The 17,078-nt window shown below is 43.8% G+C and overlaps 1 protein-coding gene across 2 annotated transcripts in view; it reads left to right on the top strand.

Moving 5' to 3' along the window:
- The window catches only part of LOC147678051 (histidine N-acetyltransferase-like), a 128,906-nt gene that overhangs the window by 81,195 nt on the left and 30,633 nt on the right, over positions 1–17,078 (top strand). For both annotated transcript variants that reach the window (XR_015302477.1, XM_086945945.1), the window contains exon 2: positions 2,313–2,550. Coding sequence is in view for 1 of the 2 variants with exons in the window: in XM_086945945.1 (XP_086802071.1) it covers positions 2,335–2,550 (216 nt within the window). In the remaining variant the exon portion in view is untranslated. The remainder of the gene's footprint in view (positions 1–2,312; positions 2,551–17,078) is intronic.

Here is a 17,078-nt window from a genome sequence, read left to right as displayed (position 1 = left end):
GTGAGAACAACACAAGAATAAAAAAAATGGTAGGAAGATAGATCATGTAATATCATACCTATGTTAGATAGTCACTATGATAAATCAATTGATGCTTTTCAATGCCTGAATCTTCCAAAAACATGTGACCTGCCCCATATCACTGACAACCAATAGCCTTGCCCCCAAATATTATTCCATTACATGGAGAAGAAGATTCGACTAGCCTATGGTATAACGTCAAATTTTCGACAAATATAGATGAGCTTATCTTCTACGTTTCCTAAGGAATTTAAAAGTTGAAAAGGGATCAAAAATGTAATCATGTTGAGTCAGTTTTTGTGCTCTGTTTGAACATGGGCATTTGTAGAACACCTCAACAGATGATTGTCAAAACTGTAAAACTGTTTGTATCTTTTTTGGCCAAACATGATACGCAAATGAGTACAATCCACTGGGACCTCCAAAGTCTTGGAGTCTAAATACAAAATCTAATATGGTGAGTCTCTAAAAATTATTGTTTTCAGCACAACTATCAAAATACAAGATCTTCAAGGTATTTTGAAGTATGTACGTTAGTACTCTAATAGTACTCTCTTTCCGTGCTCCTAAGTAAGTTTGTGAAATTTCCCCAAAACACCTAAAATGGGAATACAATTAGGTTATTTAGGTCATATTCATGTACAATTAATACACACATAAAGTATTGTGCCATGTTTCTGGTTCAAGAAGGCATTTAACAGTATGTAAAAGAATATAGCTAGACTCATAAAGACCTTTGTGAATTAGACCCAATGTGATCATAGTGAATGGCACATTCCATAATGTCTGCTACATTCAATATATGGAACGAGTGGAACGGGAGATAAGCAAGCAATCACTTCTAATGAATGTTAATTTGACAGATACTGATTTAGGCTAACTCACCATATTCGGATAAACAACGTACATTCACCAATCAACCACAAAATACAAAGTGGTACCATGTGATACCATGCATTATCCAGGGTGCGTTAAGTTACCTATGCAACTATGCTGTGCTTTTTTTTGTTTTAAAGAATGTACCTTTACTATTTTCTTTCAGTACTTATGAGACTTTGCTCTTCTCCTGGTGTTGAAAACTGCACTGGTTGTAATCTTACCTTACACTTTAATCTTTGCTTTGTTCATTTATCAGTTATATATCTTGTAATTTATGTAGCGCTCGCTACTGCAAATGTTGCCATTGTGTAGCAATGTATATAAACAGCTCAGTGATACACATTATATCACTCCCAGAAAGATAAAATATTGAGATGCTCATATGGAGTAGAATGGTTAAAAATGTTTACGTCACTATACAATGTATGTTTTATTTAGTTTGTTTAATTTACTTTTCATATAGCACTGCATGCAATGAATAGCCTCTAATCAACAGGAAAAAGCATTTGGCACTACATTTTACATACTAAATTCATACATCTTTCTATATATTTGTTTCTCTTTCTCTGCAAGGCAAACTCTTCCTTAAACAGCTCCTGTCTTTTCCTTGTTTCTATCTGTTCTCTACCCTGCAATAGGAGCATGCATTTTCTTTCCAAATACAAAAGTGAGCAGGTTAGACTTACTTCTCGAATTTCAGAAGTAAGTCAAAGAGTCAAAGAAAGTTGTATCTTTCACAGAACCCTTTGTAATTCAAGGCATCTCTCATGTTGTAGTCAGTGTTGGAAGATATCCTGCTGTGTCTTGTGTGCATGGAAGATGCATGTGATTGCCATTCCTGCTGACACACCTAGTCAGACACTTTAAGTGGCCCAGGACATTGCACATTATCATTCACTTGAAGTGGGTTGGAAGACAGAGCAGGCAACAGGCCCATGACAAGAGCTAAAATAAGCCAAGTAAATTGAGCTTTGTCCAGCTGGGAGTGTGCCATACGCTGATCAGGGGCCTCTCTTGGAAAGGCCAGATCCACAGGTCCAGTCAGCTCTAATGAGAATGATATTTGTAGCTTTCTGAATATTTGACTGGTAATAGTGTCTAATCCGGATTTGAAAACATGTGTTGAACATGCACATCATAACTCAACCACCATCAATCCCAAACGCACATACAACCTTGCATGACTTGATCCTAGTCTTCACTACAACTTATGTAAATGGGCCAACTCACCTGATGCTGGGGCCTTGTCCTCAGTGACTAGTCATTCTCCTGGACTTGCTTTCAGCCTATTGTATGTGGCCACCTGTACCTGAAGATATGTGGCTATATCTAGCATAAAGGAATACTTGTTTCTTCTGTCTGTTAGTCATACCCTTGTCACTGATGCCCTTGTGCTCTTTCATTTTCTGCAGTTTCTCTCTCAAGACCTTCAGAATGAAGCTTGAAAATGGGATGCCCTCTCCTAATGGCTCAACCCCTACTGATGACACTGACCTGGAGTTTGTGGTCGCCACTGAAGATGACTTTGAAGAGATCCTCGCAATGTCTGAAGGCATTTACGGAGGACTGGACTACCTGCCCAGCCGCTACCACGCCTGGATCAATGAGGCTAACCGAACGGTCATCTTGGCTAAAAAGGAGGGCGAAGTGGTGAGACATGTGACGAGAGGTGTTGTGTGTGTGCGTATAAAGTAATCTTCCCTGCCAACCCATTGCCGGTTGCAGTGGAGAAGTCTGTAGTTCAGTTCTTAGCCTTGACTCTTTCAGTGGAGAAAACTGTATGGAGATCTGCCATCTCAGCTCATGATGGTCTTCCTCCAAGTCCCCAGTTACCATCTCAATGAGGTCTCTCTTGATTTATGTACACGAGTAAGGAGCCTCTCTTTGACCAGAAATGCCAGAGAAGATATGATCTCTGGCGGTTTCCTTCACAGGTTCTCCCCGATCAGACAAAGAGTAATACTAGATGTTTCCTGAGCTATGATATCATCTCTCTATATCAATATGGAAGGTAGTCATTGCTTCCTCCAGAGCTGTGATGTCATCTCTCAGTCACACTGTTGTGGGTAAAGTTTGCTTCTTCCTGAAGTATGATGTCATATCTCTGTGCCATTGTTTCGTTGCAGGCCACTTGGCATTTATCAGTATTTTGTACTTGACAATAATTAACCATTTTTCTTCTTAATCTTTTCTTCCATTTTTCTCCGATATAGGTCCCCTCCTCCCCTGCCCTATCCTCAACATGGACTCTTTGCTTTACTCCTACATTTCTGTTCTCCCCTCCCCTCCCAGATTGATAATTTTAAGTTCTTGCAGGTGTGCCAGATGGATCAATTTTGACAGTTTCTCTTTTAACCCCCTTCCTTGGCTCCCTCTCCCAATCTCAACTCCCTCATTGGTCTTCAGCCTCGTGAGGCAAAGATGCAGAGCACATGAGAAGAACAGTATTGCAGCAGCTCCCCCCATCATCCCCATGCTGGCCAATGGGGATCACCGGGGTGGGGGGAGCTTGATGGAACATGGACCTGCCTATCTGAATTCCATCTGGTTCCATACTGGAAGGGGAAAAGGGGCAGGATGGCCCTGGTGATTGATGAAGGGCTGTCCTGTCACATAGGATCCCAAAGGAATACAGGGACAAAATCTTCTTACACCTTCGCCGGAATGGATGAGGCAAATGAATCCTCCTAAGCACAGAGGTGTCCAATGTAGTGTCAGGATGTCCAAATCCATATCAAATTTTCTTTCATGAGGATCACCACATACAACACATTTACAGGCAATATGTTTAGATTCTGCTCATTTACACAGTCAATGCATAGCCTGAAAATCTGGAATGGATTTGGCCATCCTGGATGGAGGTTGCCTTTGGATGTGTATGCTCGCAATGGCTTCTGTAACATAATATGACTCAGTGGTCTGCTTCATCAAAAATTTGCATTAACTCCCATTGTCCCTTCTCTGACATCACATTCTTTTGTGCCAGCTTGCAGAAGTGATGTCACTTGAGGAACTTAGTTGATTGCATGGCAAGAGAGAAGCAGCCATGCCTTATGTAAATGATCATTGCTGTATGGGAGAACACATTTGCCTAAAATCATCTAAATAAAGAGGTGCACAAGAAGTCACTGACAAAGAGTCATATTATGTTGTAAAGGATAAGGTATTGATATACTGGTGGAATAACACCAGTTCAAATGGGATATGAAACAGAGGCGACTCTTATGTGTGTGGCAAGCATATAAAGAGTTTCCTCATGAGTGTTTTTTTGACATGTCTTTCTTCTTGCCCAGATTTGAACTACTGAACGATCCAGGCCAATTACAATTTTAAGAATTCGGTATCCCGCCATTTTTTTTACTGCTGGTTCGGTTTAAGCGATCTTCTCCAGAATATGGAGCAAGCTACAATCCTTCAAGCATTGTGACTACTGAATTGTTTTTGGCCTGGCTCATAGTTAATAAACTGAGTAACTGTGAGGGGAGTGCTTGTATTGGAGTGGAAGTCACCCCATCTTTGGGAGCACAAGCCCACAACACCACCAGACATATCTGCCTTTAACTAGGGTGTTAGTTAATCCCTGAGTTCCGAGCAGGAACATAAAGTGAACTATATTGGGAGTCAAGTAGCTTGCAGCCCAGTTTAATATGATAAAAGTAGCATAAAAAAGCAAGTTTCCTCCTCAGTGGTCTGTAACATCAGACCAACACCTGAGCATATAGAGGATCAACACATATAAAAAGAAAGGTGTGTTCACTGATAAGAGGAATACAGATAAAATATGATGTGTGACAACATTGCAATGGGCTTGGACAACAGAGATGCTATACTCTGTACATCTCTTGTCTATCATAGTCAATCAGAAAAGTAAAGAAATATTTAAAATTAATAATTCTTAACACTTGGAACTGCTGCCTATAAACTCATATATAGCTGCAGCCTGTATAGTAAACTAGTAGACTTTATTAGTATTTTGGTAAAATTGTTTGTACTCACGCAAACAAAAACAAAAGAGCAATGGTTGTCTCACCTTAAATAGATAGGCAGATTCAGATTTTTATTGTTGGTTATTTAAAACCATACAATGTAAGGTTGGCGAAACAAATATTAGACTGCTGCAAAAACTTGTAAAATGCAAAGAGACTGCCAGTCCAGAACATGAATATGGTGTAGCATATCACATTCTTCAAATTGCTAATATTTAATTTAATTTCCACAGTTCAGTCTTAGTCACTAAAGCAAAACTGTTAAAAGCATGATCCAGAAACTTTATAGGTACTCCCAGTTGGGCTCCCTCATTTTGGGATTCTCTCTACTGAGAGCATAAAAAACCAGCATAAAAATGCCCTATGAATGAGTTAATGTCCTTTTTATTAAAGATTGCCATAACCATCTAAAATATGCACTTAAGGCATGAGAGGAAGTCTATGAGCTGAAATTTGACTAGTTATGGTAAAAAAGGGAATTCATATAAATCTATTTCTGATTAATGCTCGCATAGCAAACATTATAATGCAGGAATGTTGCCTAAGCATAGCTCTAAGACATATTTCTATACCCTTCTACATAAACTCAACCTAGCCTTTAACCCAAACGTTGAGATTAACTATAGGTTTAGCCCCCACCTTAAAATATGTAATGGTTCATGAGGAGTTCCACAGTGATGCAATGTCCAAAACAAAAGTTCCACCCAGGTCTCATATTTTAAAGAGCCTCATGAGCTAGGCTGAGATGGAAGCAAACATTGAAAAAACAATATATTGCCATACCTGCTTGTTTCATTAATTTGGATTCCAATGTAATGTGGCTTGAAAACTTGAATTTGTGCAGTTTGAAAATTAATTCAAAAAACAAAAAATTGGGCTTGATCAACATATAAGCTAGTTTTCGTGGAGAAGACAAAGGCCCATAAGGCGGTGACAGACCCAGCTTCGTGGAAGTCACTGTGAGCAGTGGGTCAATAGTGGACAATGCCAAGTTGTATATAAATGTGTAAATGCATACGTTACACAAAGTTCAGCTGAGATTAAAGAATTTTCACCTCCAACGTATCCCATCTCTTTCTTCCAATCATATTCCTAAGTAATTTTGTTTGGTGGAACCTTTCAAGAGCCGCGCCTCCTGTCCCACATCTACCTCTACGTCATGCTCTGCAACCAAATGCCACTACTACATATTTCATCAACAGTTTAACTCAACATGATTACTTTAATATTATGCAAAACATTTCAAATATCCAAATGCTTACATTTATGGGATAAGAATATTTATAAAATGTGCAAAGTATTCCTGGTGCACCCTTCAATCCCAAAACAAAAAAATAATATTAATTAACACCAATTTCTTCATTCATATAGTAGACTAAATAAAAAACTTGCACATACAAAGCTGCAACCCACAGTAATATTGGGTTGGGGTAAACATGTAAGGTTTTATTAAAATAATTTGCCTACTCTTTACCATTTTTCTCACCAAGCAGATCCTCATTAGATGCACTGCATACTGAGTGTACAATTTCTGTGAAGGTATCCCAAATGAAACACTTCATTATTTCATGTGTACCCAGGCCTGTAATAATAATTTGAGCTGTGCTTTCTGAGCTGACTTGGTTCAGCTCATATGTCCAATGCATAATACCCTGAATAAGCAGCTGACCAGATATCTAGGACAAGTCAATTTGCTGAAGTGACATTAATGAAATGTATGTCTGATGTGAATTTGAAGCATGTAGTCAAATAGTAATGTATATTAAAGGAAGGGACATCTCTTGTTCCTAATGCTATTGTGTAACACATACATCTTTGGGTTTCTAGTAGTATCAAATTGCCAAAATCACACCCCTTGCAAATTGCCGCCTGTAAACTGAAGCCTTAAAGTCAAGGTAAAGCCTGATCACAATCCCTAGTTCTCCTGCTGCACAATAGAAGAGGTGTGGTGCCGTGGGCCGGCCGGCTAACTCCGGAACACGGGGGTCACGGTTCGATCGCCAGCGGCAACAAGCACAGCACCATGTGACACTCGTCAATAGCTCGCTTAATCTCCCCGATGGCCCCCAGCGCCTTGAGACCCTTAGGGGTGATTAGTTCGCGCTTTACAAATACTGGGTAATTATTATTACTTAGGTTAAGATTGTAATCTAAACCAAGCATAAAAATAACGTTGATCAGTAGTCCACACCTTTTAGGTATAGTCCAGGAGAGGGTTTCAGATAGAACTTTGAACTATTGAAATGGAATTTGATTGGCACATCTGGATAGTACCAAGCCAGAGGCAGCAGGATATTGCTAAAGTGGAAATGTCTCTGCGCAGTCAATTGACTAGCACAAGAAGAATCAATACTGAAAATGACGAAAAACTCTCCACGCCACCCGGCTCCCTCCATGCCTGCCAATGAACGAGTTTGTATACGAAAATGCCCATCAATATTAGGCGTCCTTGAATACCATTGAGTCCTTATTAAGCCCCATTCTCCTGCAGGCTATTTTCCTTCTACATCGAGCACATCAAAAAAGCTTGTCCTCTCCACAGAAATCAGCTGTGCCATATAACATGATATTTTTTCAACAATAACCGGTCCTGTTCCATCTCAGCGTATCATCGGACCAGGAGACAACTAAATCTGCTACATTGCATCATGGTTAGCTTTCTAGAATCAGAAGGTAGTCATCCCTACCATGTCCCAGTAGTCTACATTCTGGGATGAGTACATCACCCTGCTTTTTATTTTACAACATCATTATTGTTTTGGAACTTGCTCCTAAAATAGACATGGATCTAAAATACAGGTTTTCAAGCAAGGTTGATTATTGAGCTTGCTTTTCACATGACATCTAGTTTGGGCAAGAAGAAACATGTCAAGCTGTTTCCAACCAAAGAGCCTAGCTTTCTGTTTAAAGAATCAAGACTACTCATAGAAATATGAAGGATTACCCAGATGCTGAAGTGGAAATATTGTATGATTTGCTAACAGAATTTTTGGGGGGATCATCAGAACTGAGCAGTGGGAGGGCAGCTTGAGGCTCAGAGCTTTGACAGTAGGGCAACTGAAATTAAGGGGCATATTAGGATAACGGGAGGATCGACACCGCCCGTATGGCGGTGGCGATCCACCCGCCAAAAACCTACACCCGCTACCAATTTCCCCCGCCACATTACCATGACGTGGGGACCCTGGAGGACGGGAAGACCGTCCGCTGGTAGGCAATCCGCCCGATTGCCTATCGAGCGGAAAAGCAGTTTATATGGTGGTGGTGTCTGTTAGACACTGCCAGCCATATTACTATGAGGGCGGAAGCCTGCCTTTCCGTGGCGGCAAGGCATGCAGGAATTGATTGTGGGGGCCTGTTGCAGGCCTCCAGGGACTCTGGGGGGTGCACATAGGGGGTACCTATGGTTCCCCCCTGCAGTTCCATGCACAACATGGCAGGCACTGCGCGGTGCCCGCCATGTTGTGCATGGACGTGCACGACATGCCTTCCTGGCATTGTGGCGGGCGGTGCTGACTGCACCGCCCGCCACAATGTTAGGAATGCAGTATGCGCCCGCCACTGTGATGGGTGCATCCTAATGGCACCCACGGGACACCTTATGGCGGGGGTCCCTTTTTACGATGGGATGCCATCCTAATGTGCCCCTAAGTATTTTAGAATGGGGGCAGTGCGAGGGCAGGAAACTTTGAATGAGGTGGGTGTAAGGTTGGGTTTTGTAGCAGGAAAGTATATGTTTTCACACACTGTGGGCAGGCGGGATTTGAATTTTAGGAGCCACAGACTGAAAAGTTTTGGACCAGGACAGCCGGTGTCTAGAAGGTTTTAAAAACATGGTAGTGTGAGGTTTGAAGGTTTTAAAGAAAGAATTGTTTAATACAATAGATTTTGGAGCACAACAGTCTGCTGCTGAAAGCTGGATAATTACAGGGTTTCAAGCATATTAGCATTAAGTTGAGTGGACTGTGAGCAAGGCAGTGTGAGGTTAGGAGGTTTTGAGACAAAAAATGTATATAATAGTAAACTTTAGAGACTGTATTAGAAGAGTATTAAATGTGGACTGCGGAAGACCAGTGGGATATTAAGCTAGACATGCAAATATGTGTTAGTTTTGAAGCAGGGCAGCTGAAAAGATGGAAGAATGGTGATTCTCAACTTCATCCTTATTAATGGAAATGTTTCATTAAGATACATCAGAAGGCCATCAAGGCATCTATATATTGCTGTGGGCATCACAGAACAATAGACTCTTACCGACATGACCTCACAATCATATTTCCGTGCACGTTTTCAAACCAGCCCTGCATGGTCACATCACTATGGACACTCATAGAAGGGAGACATCCCTCCCTTCAACTGCATTCTAAATCAAATTCTGCTTGTTTGAATAAGAGAGAACGTCTTGTTTTTGTCAGAAGATTCAAATCCTCCATCTTTTCCCTTACATGATCCAAAACTTAAACCATCTACCCTGTAATATTTACACTTTTTCCATGAAATACACAGAATAGCCCTCTAACCAGCTGGCTCTTAAACACACAGCATTTCCAAATGAATATGGCTGGTTACAATGCATGCGAATACATCGCATGTCCTTACAATATGGTTGTTACAACGACCGCATTGTTACCACTTGTACCATTACATCGCAAGTCGTTACAACAACTTGCTGTAGGGAGCGCGCTGGACTTAGAAATCGTATTATTTACTATTCATACTCCAGTTTGTGCAACAGCAGGGAAGGTGTTGGATTGTATATCCAACACCAGCGAGCCCCCTAGAGCAAGTCATTGTAACAACTTGCGTTTTAATGGTACTTGTGGTAACAACACAGTCGTTGTAACGACCACGTTGTAAAGGTACCAAGTTTTGAAGACAGCATTGTAAACACTGTTTCCCTTCCACACTAATCCCACTTCTAGCAAATGACAAGTCTGTACAGCAAGAACCCTTCCAAATGAGTTTCCAACCTGTCACAAACCGTCTATGTAGGTCCTTATTCTCGTTGCTGTTAGCTTAAGGCGGACATCCTATCCGCAGTGTTTGACACTGTAAAAGAATAAAGGTTATATCACATTCTAGCATCCATGCAACCTTTTTTCATGTTCCTTTTCAGTGCAGTCAAATATCAATATGCTGTTTTGGAAGAGCACCATCCTGCTCATATCCCTAAACAAATTATATATTGCTCTTTGTGAATCAATGGTTATGGGCGCTAGTCTGAAAGAAAACTTGTTCAATTTGTAAACATTTAATCATGCCACCCATGAATTTAGGGGCCTAAAATATTTTTGTATATCAATTTTCTAGTGCAATTATCAGAGACCTGAATTGGTAAACCACTCCAAACTTGTATTAATTGCTAATGTATTGCTAATATTTGTCCACTTGTGGCAATACACCTAAATACAGCTATTCAGACATCTCTAGTCTACACTCATTTTAAATGCATTATTCCATTTCCAATCAAACACAATAGGAGTGATCCGCTCATAAATTCCGTACCTGCAATCCCTTCTCAATCACACATGAATTTCAGGTCCGTCTTCTGTTGATGAATCACTGTTTACTTAAATCTTCCCAATCCTATATATCACTTGCATTGATTCTTCCTTCCAACTCATTTTGTGGCAAAATCAGCTTATTCTTCACAAATTTTCTGAAAACACCCCAGGAAAATTATCATAATGTTCTCCTTGCACTTGCTACATCTCTTACTGTAAAGGCCTTCCTCTCTTCACTAAAACAAAAAACTGCTTAAAATCCAAACCCATTATTACCACACCTTCCTCTTCAGATCTTTATCATACTATGCATCACTCTATCTTCAAATTGATTGTTAATCTCAAAATTGAGTCCAAATATTATTACTGTTCTTTCATGTTGGTTAGGGGCAACTTTCAGCTGCTTTATTTGTCTCCGATTCCCTAACAAAATACTAATGTAGATTATATAGGGGTTCACAATGAACCATCAAACTGCACTGAATTTAACGTTTAGTTTATAAAAGTGAACCTCTCCATGAATGATCCAAATTTTCTAAATCATAGATCTCTTTTCCTTTTCACACTTCTCACACTCACGGTTCTGCAGTGCATTCTGAACAAAATTCCTGACATGCAAAATCCCTGACAAGCAAAATCCCTGACAAGCAAAATCCCTGAAAATCAAAATCCCTGACATTACAAACATGGTGCTCCTTTTTGCTTCACCTCCTGCACACTATGCACGTTTCACATTGCTGATCAAATTTGTTGCCTTTTTAGTGTTTTATCCTGGTTGTCTTCTTCTGCCTTTCCCTCATACTTTTCTAATTTTGTGATGGAGTAACCCACTACAACCTCTAAATCAGGATCTTAATCAGATAAAGCTAAATGGAGACAAAACTGAAATAGACTCTCTCCTTATGGGAACCTTCCTTTCTGGCTGCCTTGCCTTGGAGATAAAGTCTTTCCCCTGGCACCTGCGAAAACTCTGGGAGTTAAAAAGTTTAACTCAAATAGATCAGAACAATTCTTTGTACAGGTGGTGCATGTTTCAGCTCTGGGCTTTGATAGGCATGTATTTTTTTTCTTTTGTACACGAAGTTCAGTTCATGAATGTATTTCTTTCCTAACAAAGAACCTATTGCAAGGCACTCTCCTCTCAGATCTCCCTGCTTATGCTCTGCATAAACTGCGGTTATTACCTAGTAATAACTTTTCAGGAGAAATGCTCAACTTTCCTGGGACTTTGACTCTTTACCTGGTTCAAGTAAAATAAAGTGTTCTGTTTACATCCCTCTTCCTAGCACACAAAGCTATCCATGACCTCATAACAACACATTTGGAACACTTTACCTCCTATAAGCCTTGTCATTATTTAAGATTTAACCCCTTCTATGCTCATGACGGAGCCGCTCCGTCATGAGCCTCGGTTGAGCTGTGCTCATGACAGAGCGGTTCCGTCAGGGCCCGCTCGGCGGCGCCTGCGCGGCGCAAATTCCGCGCCTGCACTGGACGTTCCATTGAGCGGGCGGGGCCATGACGGAACCGCTCCGTCATGAGCACAGCTCAACCGCGACTCGTGATGGAGCGGCTCCGTCACGAGCATGCGAGCGCCGCTCGGCCCCCCGCCCCCTTAGCACTGCGGCAGAATTCCCGCTGCAGCGAAAGGGTTAAAGATGCTTCCTGTTGAAAGTTCCAAAGTTTTGCCAAACCACCATGTGTGGAAGAACGTTCTCTTTGGCAGCTGCTACCAAAGGGAACTTGCCTCCCTAATCCAACCTAGCAATTCCCGCTTCACTTAAATAAAAAATAATAGTTGATCCTCATCTTTCTGTTGGTATACAAGATACCCACCTGCTGAATGACTGCCCTCTATAATTACCAAATACAAACACTATGTACTACCTTTTTCCTTCCTTTATTATCTCTTTATCTTCAGGTGCACTCTGCTCTATCCAACAACAAGGCACCCATTATAGGAGTGCTCTTAATAGCAACACTCTACATGCACACACGTAGGTGCCTGGCCCCCACACCACTTTTTTCCACTTTTTTGTGATCAATTACATGAATTCCTCTAGAACTGGTCTCTGTGGTCCACTGGGCACTGATGCCGCATGTTTGCAACACCTACTCTTTGTATAGTTGATTTTGCATCACAGGCAAATGCACACGCGCACACAATCTTCACAGTGCAGAACAAGAGGCGTCATGTTCGTCTCCCCTGGTTTCAGCACTGGAATACCAGCCGAATGGAAGGATGTGTGTTGAGAGAACAGAGCTTAGACAAACTCTTTGACTGCCCCGGCGAGGAGAAGACACACATGTGATGATGCCACTCAAGTGGTTTGTGGCACTGACCTTGAGCATGGGCTAGTCCAGGGTTCTCCAAAGTCAGTTCTGGAGGGTTAGATCCATGCCAGATTTTTAAGACAGCTACATCTATCTAAGTGGGGATATGGAAAAAAATCTGGCATGGATCCTGCCCTCCAGGACCAATTTTCGAGAACACTGTGCTAGTCAGAAGAGTCATATAATGAGAAAATCAAGCTAAGTACAAACCTCAGATGTATATTTTTGTCCCAAAATGGTGAATGGTGACATAGGTACAATACCTAGAAAACCAACATCCAACTCACAGTGGCTAATGGTCATTGACTTCCATAAGGAGTGCATGCCAGCAGCATACCCCAAAACACACAACTGCATTTCCTGCAAAGGACGAAACAACAAAAGTCACCAGGTGATCACTGTGGGTGGGGAGAGACTCCAGGAAGTAGTATAAGAAAAAATGTTCTTGCCACCCAACAACCTCAAGTTGTTCTTTCTCTTACCTCTGCACTGCTGGTGTCACTGCGAGGCACTTTTCTGGTCTCTGTGGCTGTGTGGTGGGGAGCCTGTATTTGAATGTAGAGCCTCACACCTCATCAGAAGTTGCTTCCGGATTCCACCCCCCCCCCCCCCGCATGTGGTGATTGCAATGTCTTTATTGGTAATAAAAAGTGATTCTCATCACACACTCGTCTAGGAGGATAACAAAACCCCGGGCAACGGCTAAAGCCTATACCACAAGGTCTCCCAGAAGTTCAGACAACACTCAAAGCAACTTAGCCTTTAAGGCTACAACACACATAGTCAGTCGAGCTGCCTCTCTATCTGTATCCCTTTCTCTCATCCTTTCTGGGTTGCTCTCTCTCTCTTTCTCACACTCTAAGGATGGGAGGTTTGGAGAAGCTCACACTGAGGCTGGGTGATTTGAGGCAGCACACACTGAGGCTGGGTGGTTTGGAACAACACACACTGAGGCTGGGTGATTTGAAACAACACACACTGAGGATGGGTGGTTTGGGACAGCACACACTGAGGCTGGGTGATAATTTTTAGCTTTGCACACTGAGGATGGGTGGTTTGGGGCAGCACACACTGAGGCTGGGTGATAATTTTTAGCTTTGCACACTGAGGATGGGTGGTTTGGGACAGCACACACTGAGGCTGGGTGATAATTTTTAGCTTTGCACACTGAGGATGGGCGGTTTGGGGCAGCACACACTGAGGCCGGGTGATTTGGAACAACACACACTGATGCTGGGTGATTTGGAGCTTTGCACGCCGAGGAGGGGTGCTTTGGGGCAGCACATAAAGAGGCTGGGTGGTTAGGAGAAGCGCACACTAAGGGTGGATGGTTTGGAGCAGCACACACAGAGGCCGGGTGGTTTGAAGAAGCACACACTGAGGCTGGGAGGTTTGGAGAAGCACACACTGAGGCCGGGTGGTTTGAAGAAGCACACACTGAGGCTGGGAGGTTTGGAGAAGCACACACAGAGGCTGGGTTTGGAGCAGATCACACTGAGGCTGGGAGGTTTGGAGCAGCTCACACTGAGGCAGGGTGGTTTGCAGCAGCACGCTCTGAAGCTGGGGTTTTGGAGCAGCACACTCTGTGCTGAGTGGTTTAGAGCAGCACACCCTGAGGCTAAGTGGTTTGGAGCAGCTCACACCGAGGCTGGGTGGTTTAGAGCTGCATGTCCTGAGGCTGGGATGTTTGCAACAGCACACACTGAAGCTGGGTGGCTTGGAACAGCACACACTGAAGCTGGGTGGCTTGGAACAGCACACACTGTGGCTGGGTGGTTTGGAGCAGAACACTCGAAGGCTGGGTGGTTTGGAGAAGAACACTCGGAGGCAGGGTGGTTTGGAGCAGCAAACACTGAGGGGGGTGGTTTGGAGCAGAACACACTAAAACTAGGTGGTTTGGAGCAGCACACACTGAATGTGGGTGGTTTGGAGTAGCACACACTGAGGATGGGTGGTTTGGAGCAGCACACTCGGAGGCAGGGTGGTTTGGAGCAGCAAACACTGAGGGTGGGTGGTTTGGAGCAGAACACACTAAAACTGGGTGGTTTGGAGCAGCACACACTGAATGTGGGTGGTTTAGAGCAGTACACACTGAGGATGGGTGGTTTGGAGCAGCACACACTGAGGGTGGGTGGTTTGGAGCAGCACACACTGAGGATGGGTGGTTTAGAGCAGCACACACTGAATGTGGGTCGTTTGGAGCAGCACACTCTGAGGCTGGGTGATTTGGAACAACACACACTGAGGCTGGGTGATTTGGAGCTTTGCACGCTGAGGATGGGTGGTTCGGGGCAGAATACTCGGAGGCTGGGTGGTTTGGAGCATCAAACACTGAGGGTGGGTGGTTTGGAGCAGAACATACTAAATCTAGGTGGTTTGGAGCAGCACACACTGAATGTGGGTGGTTTAGAGCAGTACACACTGAGGATGGGTGGTTTGGAGCTGCACACACTGAGGGTGGGTGGTTTGGAGCAGCACTCTCTGAGTCTGGGTGGTTTGGAGCAGCATACTCTGAGGATGGGCTGTTTTGAGCAGTACACACGGATGTATGATGTTACAATGCATGCTTTTACCACGCATGCCTTTACAATGCGGTTTTTACAACGCATGCCTTTACAACGCATAGTGCTTTGGGGCGCTGGGTAGTGAATAGTTTAATTTACTATTCCAACTCCAGTCCCGGTGGATAGTAGGGAAGATGTTGGATAGTAAATTAAACCTACTCCCTATCGTAGAGCGCCCCCCAGCGCAATGCGTTGTAATGGTTTGCGCTGTAAAAGTTGCGTCGTAAAGGCACTGCGTGGTGAAAGTTGCATTGTAAAGGATGGTTCCCGTTCACACTGTGTCTGGGTGGTTTAGAGCAGCTCTCCCTGATGCTGGGTAGTTCGGAGCAGCATAGACTGATGCTCGTTGGTTTGGAGCAGCAAACACTGAGGCTGGGTAGTTTGGAGCAGCACACACTGAGGGTGGGTGGGTTGGAGCAGCACACTATGAGGCTGGGTGGTTTGGAGCAGCACTCTCTGAGGCTGGGTGGTTTGGAGCAGCAAACACTGAGGCTTGGTGGTTTGGAGCAGCATAGCCTGATGCTGGATGGTTTGGAGCAGCACTCCCTGAGGCTAGGTGGTTTGGAGCAGCACACACTGACCCTGGGTGGGTTGGAGCAGCACTCTCTGAGGCTGAGTGGTTTGGAGCAGCAGATCCTGAGGATGGGTGGTTTGGAGCAGCACTCCCTGAGGCTGGGTGGGTTGGAGCAGCACTCCCTGAGGCTGGGTGGGTTGGAGCAGCATAGCCTGATGCTGGATGGTTTGGAGTAGCAAACCCTGAGGCTAGGTGGTTTGGAGCAGCACACACTGACCCTGGGTGGGTTGGAGCAGCACTCTCTGAGGCTGAGTGGTTTGGAGCAGCAGATCCTGAGGATGGGTGGTTTGGAGCAGCACTCTCTGAGGCTGAGTGGTTTGGAGCAGCAGATCCCGAGGATGGGTGGTTTGGAGCAGCAGATCCTGAGGCTGGGTGGTTTGGAGCAGCAAACACTGAGGGTGGGTGGGTTGGAGCAGCAGGTCCTGAGGATGGGTGGTTTGGAGCAGCACTCTCTGATGCTGGGTGGTTTGGAGCAGCACTCCCTGATGCTGGGTGGTTTGGAGCAGCAAACGCTGAGGCTGGGTGGGTTGGAGCAGCAAACACTGAGGCTGAGTGGTTTGGAGCAGCAGATCCTGAGGATGGGTGGTTTGGAGCAGCACTCCCTGATGCTGGGTGGTTTGGAGCAGCAAACGCTGAGGCTGGGTGGTTTGGAGCAGCAAACGCTGAGGCTGGGTGGGTTGGAGCAGCAAACGCTGAGGCTGGGTGGTTTGGAGCAGGACCACAGTCACAGAGAGGCATGAACGGATTGTTTCAAGACTACTGGGCTAAGTAGGCTCTACCAAAGCACCCTGAGAGCAGAAGTGGGGGGCTATAGGTGCCTTGAGAAGCTTTGAAATAAGCCAAATTAAGGCGAGTTGTCTCCAGGGAGGTTTTACAACAATCCACGTCATTTTTGGTATCAGTTTCTTGAAACATCTCAATACCTTATTTCATATCGAAGTTCTCTGATTTTCCAAACATAGAGACTGCCGCAAAAATAGTTATTTCAAAAGGAAGTGTGTGTTACTGCGGGTCGAGGGTGGGTGGGCTAAAATTGCGTGGCCTCAGAAGAATATATAGGACGCTGCTCAAGAGGCATGACCTATGTGACTAAGAATGATACAAGCGAAATACAACGCAGTGCTTGAAAAATTCAGAAATTCCTTACTAGGCAAAGGATAAACAAAATTAGTAGACAATAAGATATGTATTTAACAGTTGATCTAGCACCATTATC

The sequence above is a fragment of the Lissotriton vulgaris genome, chromosome 12, assembly GCF_964263255.1.
Source record: "Lissotriton vulgaris chromosome 12, aLisVul1.2, whole genome shotgun sequence".
NCBI classification, from domain to species: Eukaryota; Metazoa; Chordata; class Amphibia; order Caudata; family Salamandridae; genus Lissotriton; species Lissotriton vulgaris.
This window is presented reverse-complemented; position numbering and strand designations above follow the sequence as displayed.